General features: G+C 41.7%; 1 protein-coding gene across 2 annotated transcripts in view; it reads left to right on the top strand.

Annotated features, from left to right (window-relative positions):
* LOC131228219 (probable arabinosyltransferase ARAD1) overlaps positions 1 to 13,009 on the top strand; it is a 52,296-nt gene extending 39,287 nt beyond the window's left edge. The window contains exons 5-10 of one of the 2 annotated variants that reach the window (XM_058224110.1): positions 1,159 to 1,274; positions 1,375 to 1,513; positions 9,603 to 9,713; positions 10,256 to 10,324; positions 12,684 to 12,831; positions 12,908 to 13,009. In XM_058224110.1, coding sequence (XP_058080093.1) covers positions 1,159 to 1,274; positions 1,375 to 1,513; positions 9,603 to 9,713; positions 10,256 to 10,324; positions 12,684 to 12,803 — 555 coding nt within the window. In that variant the 3' untranslated portion in view covers positions 12,804 to 12,831; positions 12,908 to 13,009. Of the gene's footprint in view, positions 1 to 1,158; positions 1,275 to 1,374; positions 1,514 to 9,602; positions 9,714 to 10,255; positions 10,325 to 12,683 lie in introns of both variants that reach the window. The other variant, XM_058224109.1, reaches the window with a different exon arrangement.
* Positions 13,010 to 15,925: the final 2,916 nt, after the last annotated feature.

Below are 15,925 nucleotides of genomic sequence, written 5' to 3'. Positions count from 1 at the left end.
ATCGGGCCATTGGATCGCATGGATTACATGATCGGGCCGTTGATCATGGACCATTCTTGTCATTATAGGACATATTCTTCCTTCTATCCCCACAGTCATATCTCTTCGTCAACAATCGAGGTATTTCTTCACGTTTCTTCTTTTCTTCTTCTTGTTTTCCCCAAAATCCATCAACAACCTTCCGATTCTCCTCATTTACACCTTTTTTAACAAGCTGAACCATAGAAAAACCCAACCCTATCTAGCCCACATGTGTGACCATACGACCACATGTGTGAACCCATAAGGTTGGCCGTACTGTCCCACTCCTTGTCCCTTTGGCCTTCTACTACCTCTACATCCAAAACCCTAATTCCCATTTCCTAATAACTAAATCCCTTAACTCCTCTATTCAATTCCCCACTTTAACCTTAAGTCCACCATTTCCCCAAACCTTCCTAACCCTAGCTTCACCCACACCCAAATCTAGTAAACCCTATGTAGTATTAGACCTTCCCCTTTAAAATAGGCCTAACCCTATGTTATTTAGATGTTTCTACATCCATTAGATCCTAGTTTCTCATGTTTAATGGGCTTGTAGGATGATGCTTGGCAACCTAGGCTTAAACTATGCATGATTTCCTTTAGAATCTTGATATTTGCGATGACGGTAGCAAGATTTATAGTTTTCATTAATTAATTTAAATTTGCTGATTGATCTCTCTCATTATTTGAGTTCATGCATTGGTCCTACATCAACAGGTCTTCTGCTTTGGTCCGATGAAGGGCAGAAATATAAAAAGTGATTGAAAATAATGTATAAGAGTGAATGTCAGATGCCTCGTTCTGCATCCAAAACAATAAAATGTGCATTTTGCATATATTTTCCCCATAGCATCTCGTTACTAATTCATTCATTTCATGATGTGATCTTTGCTTGTTGTGTTGTGCCTTCCAGAATGATCTTGAAGATACACATTCATGAAGTAATCAGCATGTGTGACATTTCCCGAGTAGTTTAAGGCTTGTAGTTTTATAGCATGTATTTTATTTTATTTTTTTCTAGTTTTTGTTTGATGAATTCCATTTCTATTGTCCATGCCCTGCATGTACGTTTTTTCCAGTTTGTCTTTCTAGTTTTTTGGTGTAGCTGCTGACTTCAAGTTATTGCACTTTCAGGGAGGAAAGATTCGTGGCAAACTTGGGGCAGAACTACAGGGTACTGCGGGTGTTGTTGTAGAAGAGGGAAGTGCTGGAGAGGCTGGGAGAGAAGCATCTCAGAAGGGCATGCACAAGTAATATGATTAAGATTTTTATTTTTATTTTTTTTGTAGGCAGCTTCTCTAGGAATTTTTCATATTATGGATAAAACTGAACTTCTTCTTTGGATTCCAGATCCATCTTTTGTCTAAGCCCTGCAGGAGATACTCCATCATCTGCTAGGCTTTTTGATGCCATCGTCAGCGGGTGTATTCCTGTTATAGTTAGTGATGAACTAGAGCTGCCTTTTGAAGGCATACTTGATTATCGGAAGGTATGTATTCTTAATGTCATACAAGTTTCCTTCACTAGATATCTCTCATACTCAGAGGAGTAAAAAAACAGAAGCTTTTATTGTATGAAAGCTCTCTATCTGAATCAAGGTCTCAAGTATCAGCCTGATTCATACCGGTTTCAGTCCCAAGCAATCTACTCCACCCTACTTCACAAAATAGTCGGGGTAACTTTGTCTGAATCACCCTGACTTATCGTTGTCAGGTGGACTCGGATGGGTTGGCGGCTTGTACTGAGTCATCCCGTGCAACTTGGCTACTTAAATGGTTTACTGCTAGCTGTGTGTGTGAAATCCGCCCCATCTATCTGCTGTGCCCCTCGATATTTGGCCCTGAGCCAAAAAAGTTAGGCCAATCAAGAAATCAAGTGGGCCACAACACAAGGAACGATGGGGAAGGATGCCTGCCATAGAAAAAAATAAGATTCTGTGTTGGCTCCTCATGATATTTGTATGCCATCCAATCTGTTAATAAGCTGTGCCCCAACACGATATGGTACACCCCAAAAATCAAGCAAATGTATAGTACAAGTGGATCACACCATTTGAATTTGAAGGTTTGGGCACATTTTTACATTGTTTCCTATGGTTTGCCCTATCTGAATTTTGGATCAGTGTGATTTTTGTGGCGTCTTCATGGTGGGGTCCGTTGATGCATGATTTGGATTCCACACAAACATCACATTGGGACCTCAAATAACTCAATCATGGGTAGCCCACAAACAACTACACCTTGACTGTAATGCTGCCTCGATTGAAAGGCTTGACTCTTTGTTTTTATCTGTGAGAAATGTTGATACTCTAATAGATTTCATGGATGATACGCAGGCACTTAGAAATTGCATATGTCATAGCCAAGCAGTGTATAAAATAATGGCGATATTATCGAAATATCGCCGATAATATCGGTGTCGCCGGCTATGCAACATCGAAACCCCCTTATTTTGATTCGCTCCCAAAAATCGTCGATAATCTCACCGGATTATCGGTATTTTTCAAAATATCGTCGATATTTCACTGTTCCCACCAACCACGGGTGGGAACTGTAGCCAACAACCCCCTTTGTTGATAAAAGGGGAAGTTGTCAGTGAAAAAATGTAAAAAAATCGAAAAATTACCTGTTTTTTTCGCCGGGATCTGGAGGAAGAAGTAAATTCAAAGCCTTGAGTGCAGATCGGCAATATCCGGTAAGATTAAACTTCAAAAAGTTTCGTTTTTCCGTCGAAAAATTCTACAACTTCTCGAATTTGCTTGCGGGGCGAGATCTTGACGGTTTTTTTTTTCTTATTTGGGAATTTGGGATGAGGGGGAGGGATTTTCGGTTGAAATTTTGGAGCAATCGGTGGGATTTTGATGGAAATTTGAAATTTGAGAGGGATTTTCGGAATTTGGGGATCGGGCGGGTGTAAATGGGATCGCGTACGTGGTTCCGTACGCTGTTAACGTACCGAGAATGGATCTGGTCGATCCATGCGGTCCATCCGTTTTTCCATCTTATTTTAGGCGTTGAGACCAAAATTTAAGCATTCCCAAAGATCGAGTGGACCATACCATTGGAAACAATTGGAATAATGATTTCCACCATTAAAACCTTTCTAGGGCCCACAGTGATGTTTATTTCTCATCCAACCTGTTCATAAGATCACACAGACATGGATGAATGGAAAACACAAATATCAGCTTGATTTAAAACTTTTGTGGTCCCCAAGAAATTTTCAACGGTAGATTTCAATTCATACTGTTGACTACGGTGTGGTCCAATTGAGGTTTGGATATACTTCGTTTTTAGGTTCATGACCTAAAATTATCTGCTAAAATGGATGGAATGAGTGGATAAAATACATAAATCATGGTGGACCCCACAGTTGAAACCTTCTTGGTTCACGTTAACTACTCAAGTGAGCTGTATTAAAGGGAAACCGTGGTTTGGGAAATTCCAACCATTGAAACCTTCCTGGTTCAACAGTGATGTTTAGATGCCATCCGTACCATTAATAACGTCATTACTGTTGAGATGAACTGAAAACAAAAATATTGGCATGAATCAAAACTTTTGTGGCCCCACAAATATTTCAACTGTGACGTTTAATTATCACTTTTTAGGCTCAATTGAGCTTTAGATACGGTTCGTTTTTGGCATCATGTCATAAAATGAACTCACAAAACTGATGAATGGGGAGGATGTTTCACAAACATCACAGCGGGCCCGACTGAGCTTGCAGCGCAGGAAGGAAATCTTAGTCCTGCGCTGCATGGGGTGGAAAGGCTTCAAGGGTGGAAATCATTATTTCCACTGTTTCCTGTGGTATGGTCCACTTGAGACTTGTATGAGCTTCAATTTTGGGCTCAACGCCTAAATGATATGTAAAAACGGATGGAAGGTGTGGATAAACCACATAAATTCACAATGGGCCCGACTTACAGCGTACTGAGTAGCTTAGTAGCTAATCCAATTTCAGGATTGGCTATGGACAAAAGCCGTAGCCAAAGACACCCAGAACCATAGCTCAACTCGCTGACGGAGTGGAGATACCTCGTTTCAACACATGGCGTCGATCCCAGTGGGGTGGCTAACCCAAATGGCTACTGATGTGACGTCACCGAGCCATGTGGACCCAACCATGATGCATGTATTGTATCCATACCATCCATTAATTTGGAGATATATTTTTATGTCATGAGAAAAAAATGAGATAGATCTAAAGTTCAAGTGGACCCCACTATACAAAACAGTGGGGACAGTGATGTCCAGCGTTCAAAACTTCTTAGGGGCCACTGAAATTTCTGATCAAGCTGATATTTTTATTTTCACTTCATTTATCTCGATGTTAACTTATGAATGGGTTGGATCTCAAAATTACATCACAGTAGACCCTATAAATATTTCAACGGTGGGTGCAATTGCTCCCACAGTTTTCTGTGGTGGATCCACTTTAACTTTAGATCTATCTCATTCATTTGCTCATGCATAAAAGTAAAACGATCTCTGCAAATGGTTGGATGGTATGGATACAACACACGCATCATGGTGGGTCCACAAAGCTTGGTGACGTCACTTCAGTAGCCACTTGGCTACTGACCTTGTCAGCATCTAATCCATGTCCAAAAAATAAATAAAAATGAATTGTCTATGCCCCTGCCACCAGCCAATGGCTAGTGGTCGGTGCTCTGTGGGCCCCACCATGATGAATGGTGGATATCCAATCACTATTATTTTCCTGTGGTGTGATCCACCTGAGATTTATATTCCTATCATTTTTGGTATAAAGCCCTATAATGGTATATAAAAATGGATGAAACATATACATCATGGTGGGGGCTGGGACCGCACTGTCGTGGATGAGGCTGGGGCCGCACCTAATCCTTTACCCGTTACTCCATGTGGCTTTCATGCACATGCATTCATAAAGTAAAATCCAACCCGTCCATCCTATGAAACTGTGATTTTTACTCCAAATTCCCAAAAATCAAGATGATCAGTTAATTAAATGGGCTACACCAGAGGGAATAAGTTGGGAGATAACGTCCACCATTTACATGGACCTATCAAATTGTATGTATAAATCATAGCAGGCCCCATAAAGTTTACTCAGTATGCAATCTGCAGACTCTTTCCTTAATTGTAATTTATATGAAAATTTGATTTGATCTAACATCTTAGCCCTTGAAATGATTTGGGCTTATTACACTGAATACGAGCCGATGCATTTTTTTTTTTTTTGGTCCATTATTGCAAATTTGTATACTACTAGGGAGAAAAATGTCTTCTGGATCGGGAAAAGGAGAAGCAAGGGACATTAGGTGGAAACATGGACGGCCAGTGGAGGGGAATAAATATGGAGCCATATGCAACTATTGTGGCCAAGTGATACGGAGTGGGGGAGTGTCTAGGCTAAAAGAACATTTGGCAGGGGGATACAAGAATGTGAAAGACTGTCCAAGTGTAACAAGGCCAGTGAGAGAGGAGATGAGAAGAGTATTGAATGAAGTGAAGTCACGCAAGCTGCAGCAAAAGGATTGGGAGAGGGATATGAGGGAGGAGCTACGAGGCACTTGACGGGGCCTAGGTGCTATCGACGAGCATGATGATGATGACCAGGTTGTTGGATGCAATGCGTAAGTGTTGTGGAGGGGACATCGTTAGACCAGGCACAACACGGTTCGCCACAAACTTCATTGCACTCGATAGCTTATACAGGCACCGCGTGGGTCTGAGAAATTTGTTCAGATCCGATAAATATATGGAGTGGAATCAAAGGAAGACTAAGGGTGCAAAGACCTGTTCGAATATAGTTCTTTTTGATTCCATCTGGGATAAAGTTCACAACGTCGTTTCCTTCCTGCATCTGATGTACATGGTCCTACGAGCCGTAGATAATGAGATGTGGCCTTCGATGGGGTCAATGTATGAGCTTATGAGAATTATGAGAGAGGGGATAATGACTGCAATCCCCACTTCATATCAGTGGGTGATCAATATCATCGATCGTTGATGGACTGGGACTCTCAAGCATCCACTCCACCAAGCTGGTAAGTTTGTTGATTCAACTGAGTACTTTGAGCATCACTTCTGTTTATATATTAATACAACTAAGTAACTAATATTTGGGTTTCAGCATACTACCTGAATCCCAAATTTCATTATAAACGTTGGCTCCATGAGAATCGAGATTTGATGATGGCCGTTCATGAGGCGTTCGAACAATTGTTCCCAAAATCGACAACGCAAGCAGATTTCGGTAACCAGGTAACACAATAAAATTTCTTCCTTATAGCTTGTAGAAATATGGGTGATTAAAAATAATGACCTGTGAATCCGTGTTTACAGTTGTTGCGGTTTAGGGATGTGAGGGGTACGTTCTCATCCGCACTAGCAAAAGCATCGACTGAAACGATGATGTCGTGTGAGTATGGTAACATAATTAGGTAATTGCATTTTTCGTTTAAACTTCAAACTAAAACAAGCTCCTCATGGATATATAGGTGAGTGGTGGGCGATTTACGGAGTCGACACGCCCGCACTGCAGTTATTGACAGTCCGTGTTCTCGCACAGACTGTATCCTCCTCACCTTGTGAGAAGAATTGGAGCACATGGTTACTCATACACACTAGCAAGAGGAACAGACTAGCATATGAGAAGCTGCAAAAGCTCGTTTACTGCCATTACAATATGAAGTTAAGAGAGAGGCAGTTGCGGGTAGACCGAGACATGGAGGAAAATTAAGACCCGTTAGACCTATTGTCTATAGGTAATATGGCACAGATAGGTGATGATGATGAGGACCCACTTTATGAGTGGGTCAAATCAGCTGATTTAGATGATGCGGAGGGAGGCCCTGCTCCACAGGTAGCCGAGGGAGCAGCGGCTCTGGGTATCGATGTCGATCAGGTAGTAGAGGAACAGAAGGCGGATACACTCCTTTGATCCTTTGGTGAGGAGTTCGGCACGTTCCAAAGAGGGTGAGGAAGCATCTTCATGCCCCCCCTCCTCATCATCAAGTCGTAGTAACTGATGATGATGATGAGACTCAACCCCCACTTGACACTGGTCCTGGGGATGACGACGACGACGATGACGACAGTGATGAGGGAGGGGACGAAGGCACCGACACTAGTATAGGTGGCACTAGTGGGGGTGGGGGTGGCAGTGGTAGGGGGTACACGACGGCTTAGAGCCAACGATCTGTTGGCCAGTTCACTGAGGAGTAGAGCTTTGACCATGCCACTCAGGACGAGGATCATGGATCTCGTCCATCATCCAGGGCGAGAGCATCAGAGCCCAAATATATGTTCGAGCGTCGTTCGAAGAAGAAAGCTGGATGCGCCGCGGCTGATGCTCTCACATGTAGCCTGTCATCTATGGACATAAGTTCAGATCAGGGGAGCTCCACCTCTGTCCCACCTTATGCTCATGGGGGATATCACAGGTATGGCCATGACAGCTCTGACATTCAATCACGCTCTTCTACCCATGGGTACAGGCAGCCGGAAGATAGTTCTTCAAATCATGACCCTTTGACAGGAGAATATTCGGTGTACCCGTATGACTGGCAACAATACTATCAAAGAGTTGGGGTTGGACTTGATCTATTCCCTCAGTACCCTGCTTAAGAAATGTCGTCGATGTATGTCACGCAATTCCCACGTCTAGGCGTACTCGTACAGTTTGGGGAGGATGACTATCAGAGGTACATAAGAGAGTTCCTCAATTGGTACGAGCAGAGGATGACCTGGCAACAGTACTGCCAATATGTTGGGCAGCAGTACTACTCTCAACTGCCACGAGATCCGGACAATGATTACGAGCCACCTTGTCACTCTATGTGGGGATGAAACATGGACAAAAATGTGTATTTTTTTCAATTCATTTACTTTTGCATGTCTTAATTGTTGTAAGCTTGCATTTGTATTATATAAACTAATTTTGGTTACTATTTGAGTGATTTTTTATGACAACGCATACTTTTTGGCCCCCATTAAATGGAAACTTCTAATTTAATACATTCTTTTTGCAAAATTTTCATTCCTGAATATGTAAATATGTGTATTTAGGCATGTCCTGAAGTTTCACTGAAAAATTTCACCATGTTCCCCATATTTCCCCATTTTTCCCTGCATTTCCGATTATTAGCGATATTATCGGCGATAACGATATTATATCGTTATCTCCGGCCAGCGAAACTTGTAGCGATACCGACAACTCGAACACTGCAGCCAAGTAATTTAATCTAAGCAGCCCAGAATGTGGGTCCCAATTTAGATGTGTTGTGAACCAAAAACTACACTTATTTGATTACCTAACGATTGGATTGGTGGACATTTATTCATCCTCAACATCATCTAAGCTGCATCCGAATTAATTGGGGTAGGCTACATAAATCCTGTTCATTATTCCTCTCTATCAAGGGCCAGACCTTCAATTCGTCCATAGGTCATCAAGTCTTTTTGTACTACCTCCATCCAGGTCCTTTTGGGTCTTTCTAATTAATTGGTGGACATTTATTGGATGGTGAAAAGTGAAAAATATCCAATGATCCTATTTCCTCAAACAAGCGTCCACGAATCAGAGGTTACGATTGCTCAACCAAGGTTTTGAGATTGTGACTCAGAGAGTAGGTTGCACAATTTAGTCAGTTCAATTTGTGTCAACAGATGCCTCATAAACGGTTTCTGAATGCCTGCATATCAAGCATCATAAATGCCAAGTATCAAATAACTCCCCTTGATTGAAGTTATGGCCCTTGATAGAGTGGAATGGCAGAACAGGATTCTATGTAACTGACCCCAATTAGTTGGTATAAGGCTTAGATAATGATGATGATGATAGTGATGATTGCTGAAGCAGCATATTGTTCTGAATGACATAGATGTTGTATGTGCATATCTCTGTCCTAGTAAATGTTTAGTTGACAACCTTCTTTTGAACCTTACTGTATGCATCATCTTATATAAAAAAGACTCAATAGCTGTTTCTTTAGATGATGTTTGACTGTAATTTACTTGCCTTGGACTTTATGCCATTTACCCACCAAGCCTATTTATTATTCATATTTCTTAGCTCTGTTACAATCTTTTAAAAAATAATAAAAATTGTGTACATCGGATTCTTTATTTTGGTTTCATTTTCCTGTATGAATAGGAGCTTTGCTAGGCCCACATGCTTTTGCAATAAAGCTCATGTACATCCCACACACGGGTTAGCATGGCACGATAGGTGTGAGATCCAATCCATCCATCAGAATGGCACTACTATATTGATGCCCCTCCGAAGAATCAGGTTGGTCCACTGGTGGACCACAGTTTGCGAAACAAATGTACGACTCTCAAAAACTTGGCCAAGTTTTCTAACCCATCCAGGTGTTTCCAATATTGGGGCCCACATGCTGATCGGACAAACCTGATGGATGGATTAGATTTCACACGCATGTGCCATGCTGGCACATGTATGGCTTTGTACATGAGGTTTGTTGCAACTGCGTCTGCCCTTAGCAAAGTTCATATGAATAGGGACATATGATGTCTAGACAGGAATCAATTGTAACCAAAGAATTTCATTTTCCTTACGCGCAGATGGCTTTGTTTGTTTCTTCAAGTGATGCTATACAACCTGGCTGGCTTATCACATTCCTCAAGAGCATCAGCCCCATGCAAATTAAAGAAATGCGTGTCAACCTTGCCAAGGTTTGTGATTTGATCTGCCTTGCATATCTATGTTGCTAGCCAGAGAAAAGCAATGCCTTTTAGTATAGGAGAAATCATGTATAATGTTTGGAGGAAATATATGGATCATGTGCAGCAACAATGGTACAGTTTGCTGAGCACTCTAGGATTCCATGCACGTGGGTCTCAATGTTAGGTGTTCCGAACCGTTGGTTTGGGCCACACTGTGGAAGATTCTAACCCTCATATTAACAGCCTACAAATTAGGCGGTTGACGAATCACAGTTTGCTTTTTAGATAAGATTCATTACTCGTAAAAAGTGTTGAGGGAGAAAATACTGCAATTTTCCACATTCAGTGGGGAATATTACAAAGATCAAAGGCTTTGCATCTTCTGTTTTGGAAGATTTTTGGGACAACCCCCCATCCATGGCAGGGCCCTCAAGTCAATGGTCTGGATCACTGAATCTTGGCCCCCCACGTGCACTATGCTGCTAATGTGCAGCATCATATAATTTCTCATATGTGCACACCAAAAGCTAATTTGTATTTGTTACTGACAGTACTCGAGGCATTTCATATATTCAAGCCCGGCGCAACCTTTGGGTCCAGAGGATTTAACTTGGAGAATGGTATGTGATTCTCTCTACTTTTACAATGGAGACTGACTTTATAATTTTTGTTTGTGGCATGGGTTTGACCCATCTGTGCTTGCCACGGTATTACCTTGTCGTTATATATCCATGGTACATCTCCACGTGAACCCCAGTCCAGACCATCAAACTCATCAGGCCCTTTTGTTGATTGAGCATGGCTGGTAAATGGATTCAGCAGATGATCCTAATTCCAGACTGTCCCATAGTAGCCATCTAATGGGTGAAATCAGACATTTTGGATCTTCTGATCAGTGTGAGATCCAGCCCATGTTCCATCAACAATGAGACCCAATATTTTGACAAAGGATCAGTTTGTGTGTATGCCACATGCTGTGGATGAATTACTACTCTTCCCTTTCTGGTACTTATTTTAAAATGCATCTCATGTTTACCATGATAATTTTTTGAGAACTTCCTCTCCATCTGAATCAAATGATGCAAAATTGACGGATTATATTACAAATCCACCACCTGCGAAACTGAAGTTTTTGCAATTTTCCTAATCATATAAAAAACAACATAGGATTGTAAACTCTCGTTTCAAAGAAAGCAGGTTTCACAGATCAGTTCCTATATGTTTGCATTTCTATGCATGCTTTTGTTTCGAGAATGCAGATTACATAGATCAGCTGCTCTATGTTTGCATTCCTATGCATGCTTTTGTTTCGAGAACGCAGATTCGATAAAAAAACAACAACATAGGATTGTAAAAACCCTCTTCATCTTCTCCTCCTCCTCCCTCCTAGATTTTTAGTCAAGTTTGCGCTTTGTTGCACCAAATTAAACTAATGAGTAATGAAATCTAACAAAATTTCACGATATTTGGTGCAATCAAACGCAACCTAAAGTAATAGAGAAGCGTAATCATTAAGTGTAAAGGTAAAGAAAGAGTAATGAAACTGATTTAATATTGTTACTTATATTATTTTTACTAAAAGCATTGAAAAGATTAACTAATTTTTATTGAAAATAGAAAAATGTAACAAATCATTGAAAGCAGTAATAGTTTTTAATGTTATAGTGAAAAATAACTTGTAATGTGAGCTACATAGCATGCAGCATATGCAAATTATCATGCAGCATGGCAAATGGGTGTGAGATCTAAATCATCTGTCAGCTTGGTCTCCACATGTTTTCCCCAAAAATAAAATAGCATCCAATCAGCATTTGGGCCACAATATTGGAAGCAGGTGTTAGTTTAGAAAACTTAAGCCAATTTTTTCATCGCCGTATGTTTTGTTTTTACAAACACCTGACCAGTGGATCAACCTGAATCTTGGGCAAGGGCATCAATATAGCGGTGCCGTACTGATAGATGCATGGTATCTCAGACCTATTTTGCCATGCTGTCACATGCGTGGCATGTACATGAGCTTTTTTGCACGCATGCACACTTAGCAAAGCCCCACTAACGGTTACTTCAATGGAAAAGCTTTTTCCGTTTCCCTGGATTTTCAAGTTTGTTCAAATAAAGGGTAGCTTCCATGGGGAATTGCATATTCCCGATGCCCATGCTATTGCATTCCACGAATCTCATTTTCACAATTAATTGACGTCTTACTTGATTTAGAAATATTTCAACCGTAGCCTTCAATCTGATGGTCCCTTGCAGTTCAACCTGAAAAACGAATTTAATGGAGCCATGTTCATCTGTGTGATGCATCTAATCCTGAACAAACTGGGATTCCTAATAATCAAATCCCTATCCTTGTTGGGGAATATCCCTAGAACTCCAAGGAAACCACAACCCAGTTGACGATGAAGATGTCGAACTTGTGATTGAAGATTCAAACACTTATTATAAAGATTCTCGTGTTTTTTCCTTCCAAAGCACCCACCGGATTATGAAGGGTGCTGTTTTCCACAGAACCTTCCGCTTGTCCTCTTTCACAACTGACTGTGGCTTTTGCATTTTTACATCGGTACACATATCAAACTCTGGTAGGCATCAGTCCAAATAATGATGTATGTGAACTTGGCATCAGTCCAAATAATGATGTGAACTTCCAAACACCATGCTCTCTTTCCCACAAAGGTCTCACTTGTGCAGAACATCTAAGCCATGCAAGAGGTGGGCCTCACCATAAAGGCCACTTTGGGTGAAATCCATTTGCTGGGCCACACCCATAACATTTGGTTGACCATTGCTTTTCCATTGACTTAGATGGTGTAGCCCTTCTGATGGGTGGACCGTCCCTCTCTTGCGCCCTTATGATCTTTGTGATGTGTCCCACCTTTCAAACATCTCTGTCCAGTTCTTTCTTAAGTACGCGACATTGAATAATTGGTATCTTTTTTCTTTCTTTCTTTCTTTTTTGTCCTGTGGATGCTACAGATTGCTGGTAAATTGTTGAACATCAAACTGCATATCCGTCGGTCACAGCGCATGGTAAAGGAATCAAGGACCTTGTGCACATGTGACTGTAAACGCGCCAACACCACCAACATACCATGATGATCTATCAACTCCATCTTGTATGCGTGTATGTAAGCAATTCTTTTTCTTTATTCAGTAGGGATCTTATAAATACCATTGATTGATTGTTATCGCTCTCCCAGTGTCTATTATTAAGGAAAAAGAGAGGGAAAATGTCGGTGAAGAAACTATATAAACTGTATTGCAGCAAGATGAAATGGTCGTGGTCAAGGTTTTTGTCAGAACACTGGATCAAGCTTTGTAAAACACTTCCTCACATGAGGTTTTTTATACCATGCTCTAGCCTGAAAGCTTGGGTTTTCAGTTTGTACAAGTGAGGCCCATGGTTCGATCGCCATGTGGCTGTTGGTATTGTAGGCCCCCTCATGGGGTGCTGGACCACACATTGGTGGTGAATGATATGATACACTAATCATGGCTTTGGATGGCCCACAAATCCAAAGTCTCCTAGATTGTCACTCCTAACCCCTCAACCACTGACCAACAAATGAACAGAACTCCAATGTGTCATTGTACAACCAGGAATAAAATTCATGGGTCATCCAAAGTGGGCCCCATAATATTTTGATGTAATGAATCCTAACTATGGTGCATTACTTGTACGATCTCAAAAACCCGAAGAGCACGATAGATATTTCTGAATGGAGCATGGTATGATTACTCTTTCGATCATTCAGTACAAGGGCCAGGGATGTGTGGCCCCACAGACAATAGATGCACCCTGATTATGAAAGCCAATCGCCAGTGTGGCGCATGGATATGCTTGATGTGTTCCTAGGCTATTAGTGGGTCCCACTCTTATGTACTTGATTTGGAGTTGGGCCCTACTTGGAGTTTGGATTGGCAGTTCATAGTTCCGTTACCTGGCAATTTTCATCTGTTTGTTGGGGGTGTGGTTGTTTATTTATTTATTTATTTGTAATTCTTCTATTCATCAGTAAAATGATAAGATCTAATGGTTGCTGTTTGTGGAATTAATTGGGTAATTAGAAAAATGACTGACTTCTCCACCTAATCAAGAGGCTTTTGTATTTCTTATTAGAGGTCCGCTCTCTGGCTTCTCTACGAATGTGGGGCCCACCCCATGTGAATGTGCTGTCCAACCTATCCAGCAGGGTTGCCTCACCATGAAAGTGGGGATGAATCTAAAATCAGTCTGATCCCCAATCAATAATGTAGGCCATCTGATTTTGGTTAGCTGTGCATTGTTTTCTATGGTGTGGACCCACCTGATGATCGGATGGGGCAGATTTTTTTTGGGTATTCCATCATCATCATTGGGCTCATTTGATGCACAGGTTGTATTACAACCCCCGCAACCCCAACACCCCCCCCAAATGGCTCCAAATTACAACTAATTGTCAACCATCATGACAAACAATAGTGGGGGAGAGAGAGAGAGAGAGATGGTCAAAGCCCTGCTGACCGGTGGCCCCCACTGTGATGTGTATGTAAAATCCACTCCTACCATCAGGTGCATCAGCCCATGTTAGACCCAAGGCCCAAAAGTCGGCCACATTCATGAATCACGTGGACCACACAAGTAAAAACAGTGGGGCACCCTCCAAACTGTTAACCTTACGAAGTAACTGATGGTCGGCGTGGATTACACAGTACCGTGCCCCCAAAAAGAAACTTGTTGGGGATGAAGCATCTGGTCTGAGTAACCTTATCAACAGGTTGGAGGGAAAATAAACATCACGGTGGGCCCCACAGTCGGGTCACCAGGCAATCGGCATCCAGGAGTAAAACTATAGATACTCTTGCTGATTTCTCCAAAATTCTCCCACGCAGAACATTTAAAAAATAAAAATAAAATGTTTTATGTCACTTGGAGCATTCTGAGCCGTGAAAATGGTGGGCCATGCAATGAATATCATTTGGAGAAAAAATAGGAACAATCCACTCATTAGGTAGGCCACAAGCTTTCATTGAGCCAGACCATCATCCGCCCATTGATGTCGACCCTGTAACCCATCTGATGAATGGACCATCTTGGTTTTGGCAGCTCTAAACGGCTCGGATGATATAAACAGGTAGAATTGTAGGTAGGCAGGGAGGAAAGAAACAAGACATGGTCGGCCCACTCATCTAATACCTGTCCCTTTTCTTTTCCTTTTTTGGCAACAACCAGATTGCATTGAAAGTGGGCGCCACCTGTTCAATGACGTTGATTCATGTCAATGAAAGTAAGCCCACTTCTACAACTGCGAAGCGAAGTACACTTGTTCTTGATAAAGCTAGGTTTTATCTTGGTGGGGCCACCAGGCCTAAAGCTAGCAACCAGATAAAATCCCAAACTTTTTATATGTTGAACACAGATTATAGACTGTCACTTGAGTGGGCCTTTTTCTAATGCAAATTTCGTCCGTTGATCAACAAAACACCGATTTTGGGTGGGTTTTTAAATGGCCACAGAACTCTTCGTGCATGTGTTTTGAAGGTCCAAGAAGGCCCTTAAAATGGTCTATTTACAAGCCCTCGAATTGAATGGCTAAGATCATTTGGTTGCTGAGAATGCTATTACAACACGATAATGATAATTAGCCAGTGATCCGTGCCGCTCCGAGGCGATTCCCTGAGCCATTCACCGTATTCCAGCAACCCGGGTCCTGTCAAGCAACCCAAAATCTCGGAGAGGCACGGATGTATATGTGAAACCCGATCCGCCCACCTTATACATCCAATTTTAGGAGGTAAGCCCGAAAAACAGACCCACCAAAAACTCAAGTGGGCTACACCACAGGAAACAGAGGGATTAGACCGCACCCCATTAAAATCTTTCTAAGAACCTCTAAAGTCTTGGATAAAGCAGATGAGTGGTTTTTCCCTTCTATCCTCCGTGAATGAGTTGGATATCATGTAAACATCACAATACGCCCTTGAAAGATTTCAATGGGAGAGGTCTTTATTCCCACGTTTACCTATGGTGCGGACCACTTGAGTTTTGGATCGGCATTATTTTCCATCTTACCTCCTAAAATGGATCCATCTCGAGTGATGGATGGATTGGATGTCACTTAAACATCATGGTGGCCCCACAGATTTATGTTGCCCCTTGATCGCAGCCAACCGTCTATGCATGCATCTCTTTCCATCAGATGGGTGTAGATACCAGTATGATGGAGTCCAACGGTGCA

This window comes from Magnolia sinica, chromosome 15 (assembly GCF_029962835.1).
Source record: "Magnolia sinica isolate HGM2019 chromosome 15, MsV1, whole genome shotgun sequence".
In the NCBI taxonomy this organism is placed as follows: domain Eukaryota; kingdom Viridiplantae; phylum Streptophyta; class Magnoliopsida; order Magnoliales; family Magnoliaceae; genus Magnolia; species Magnolia sinica.
This window is presented reverse-complemented; position numbering and strand designations above follow the sequence as displayed.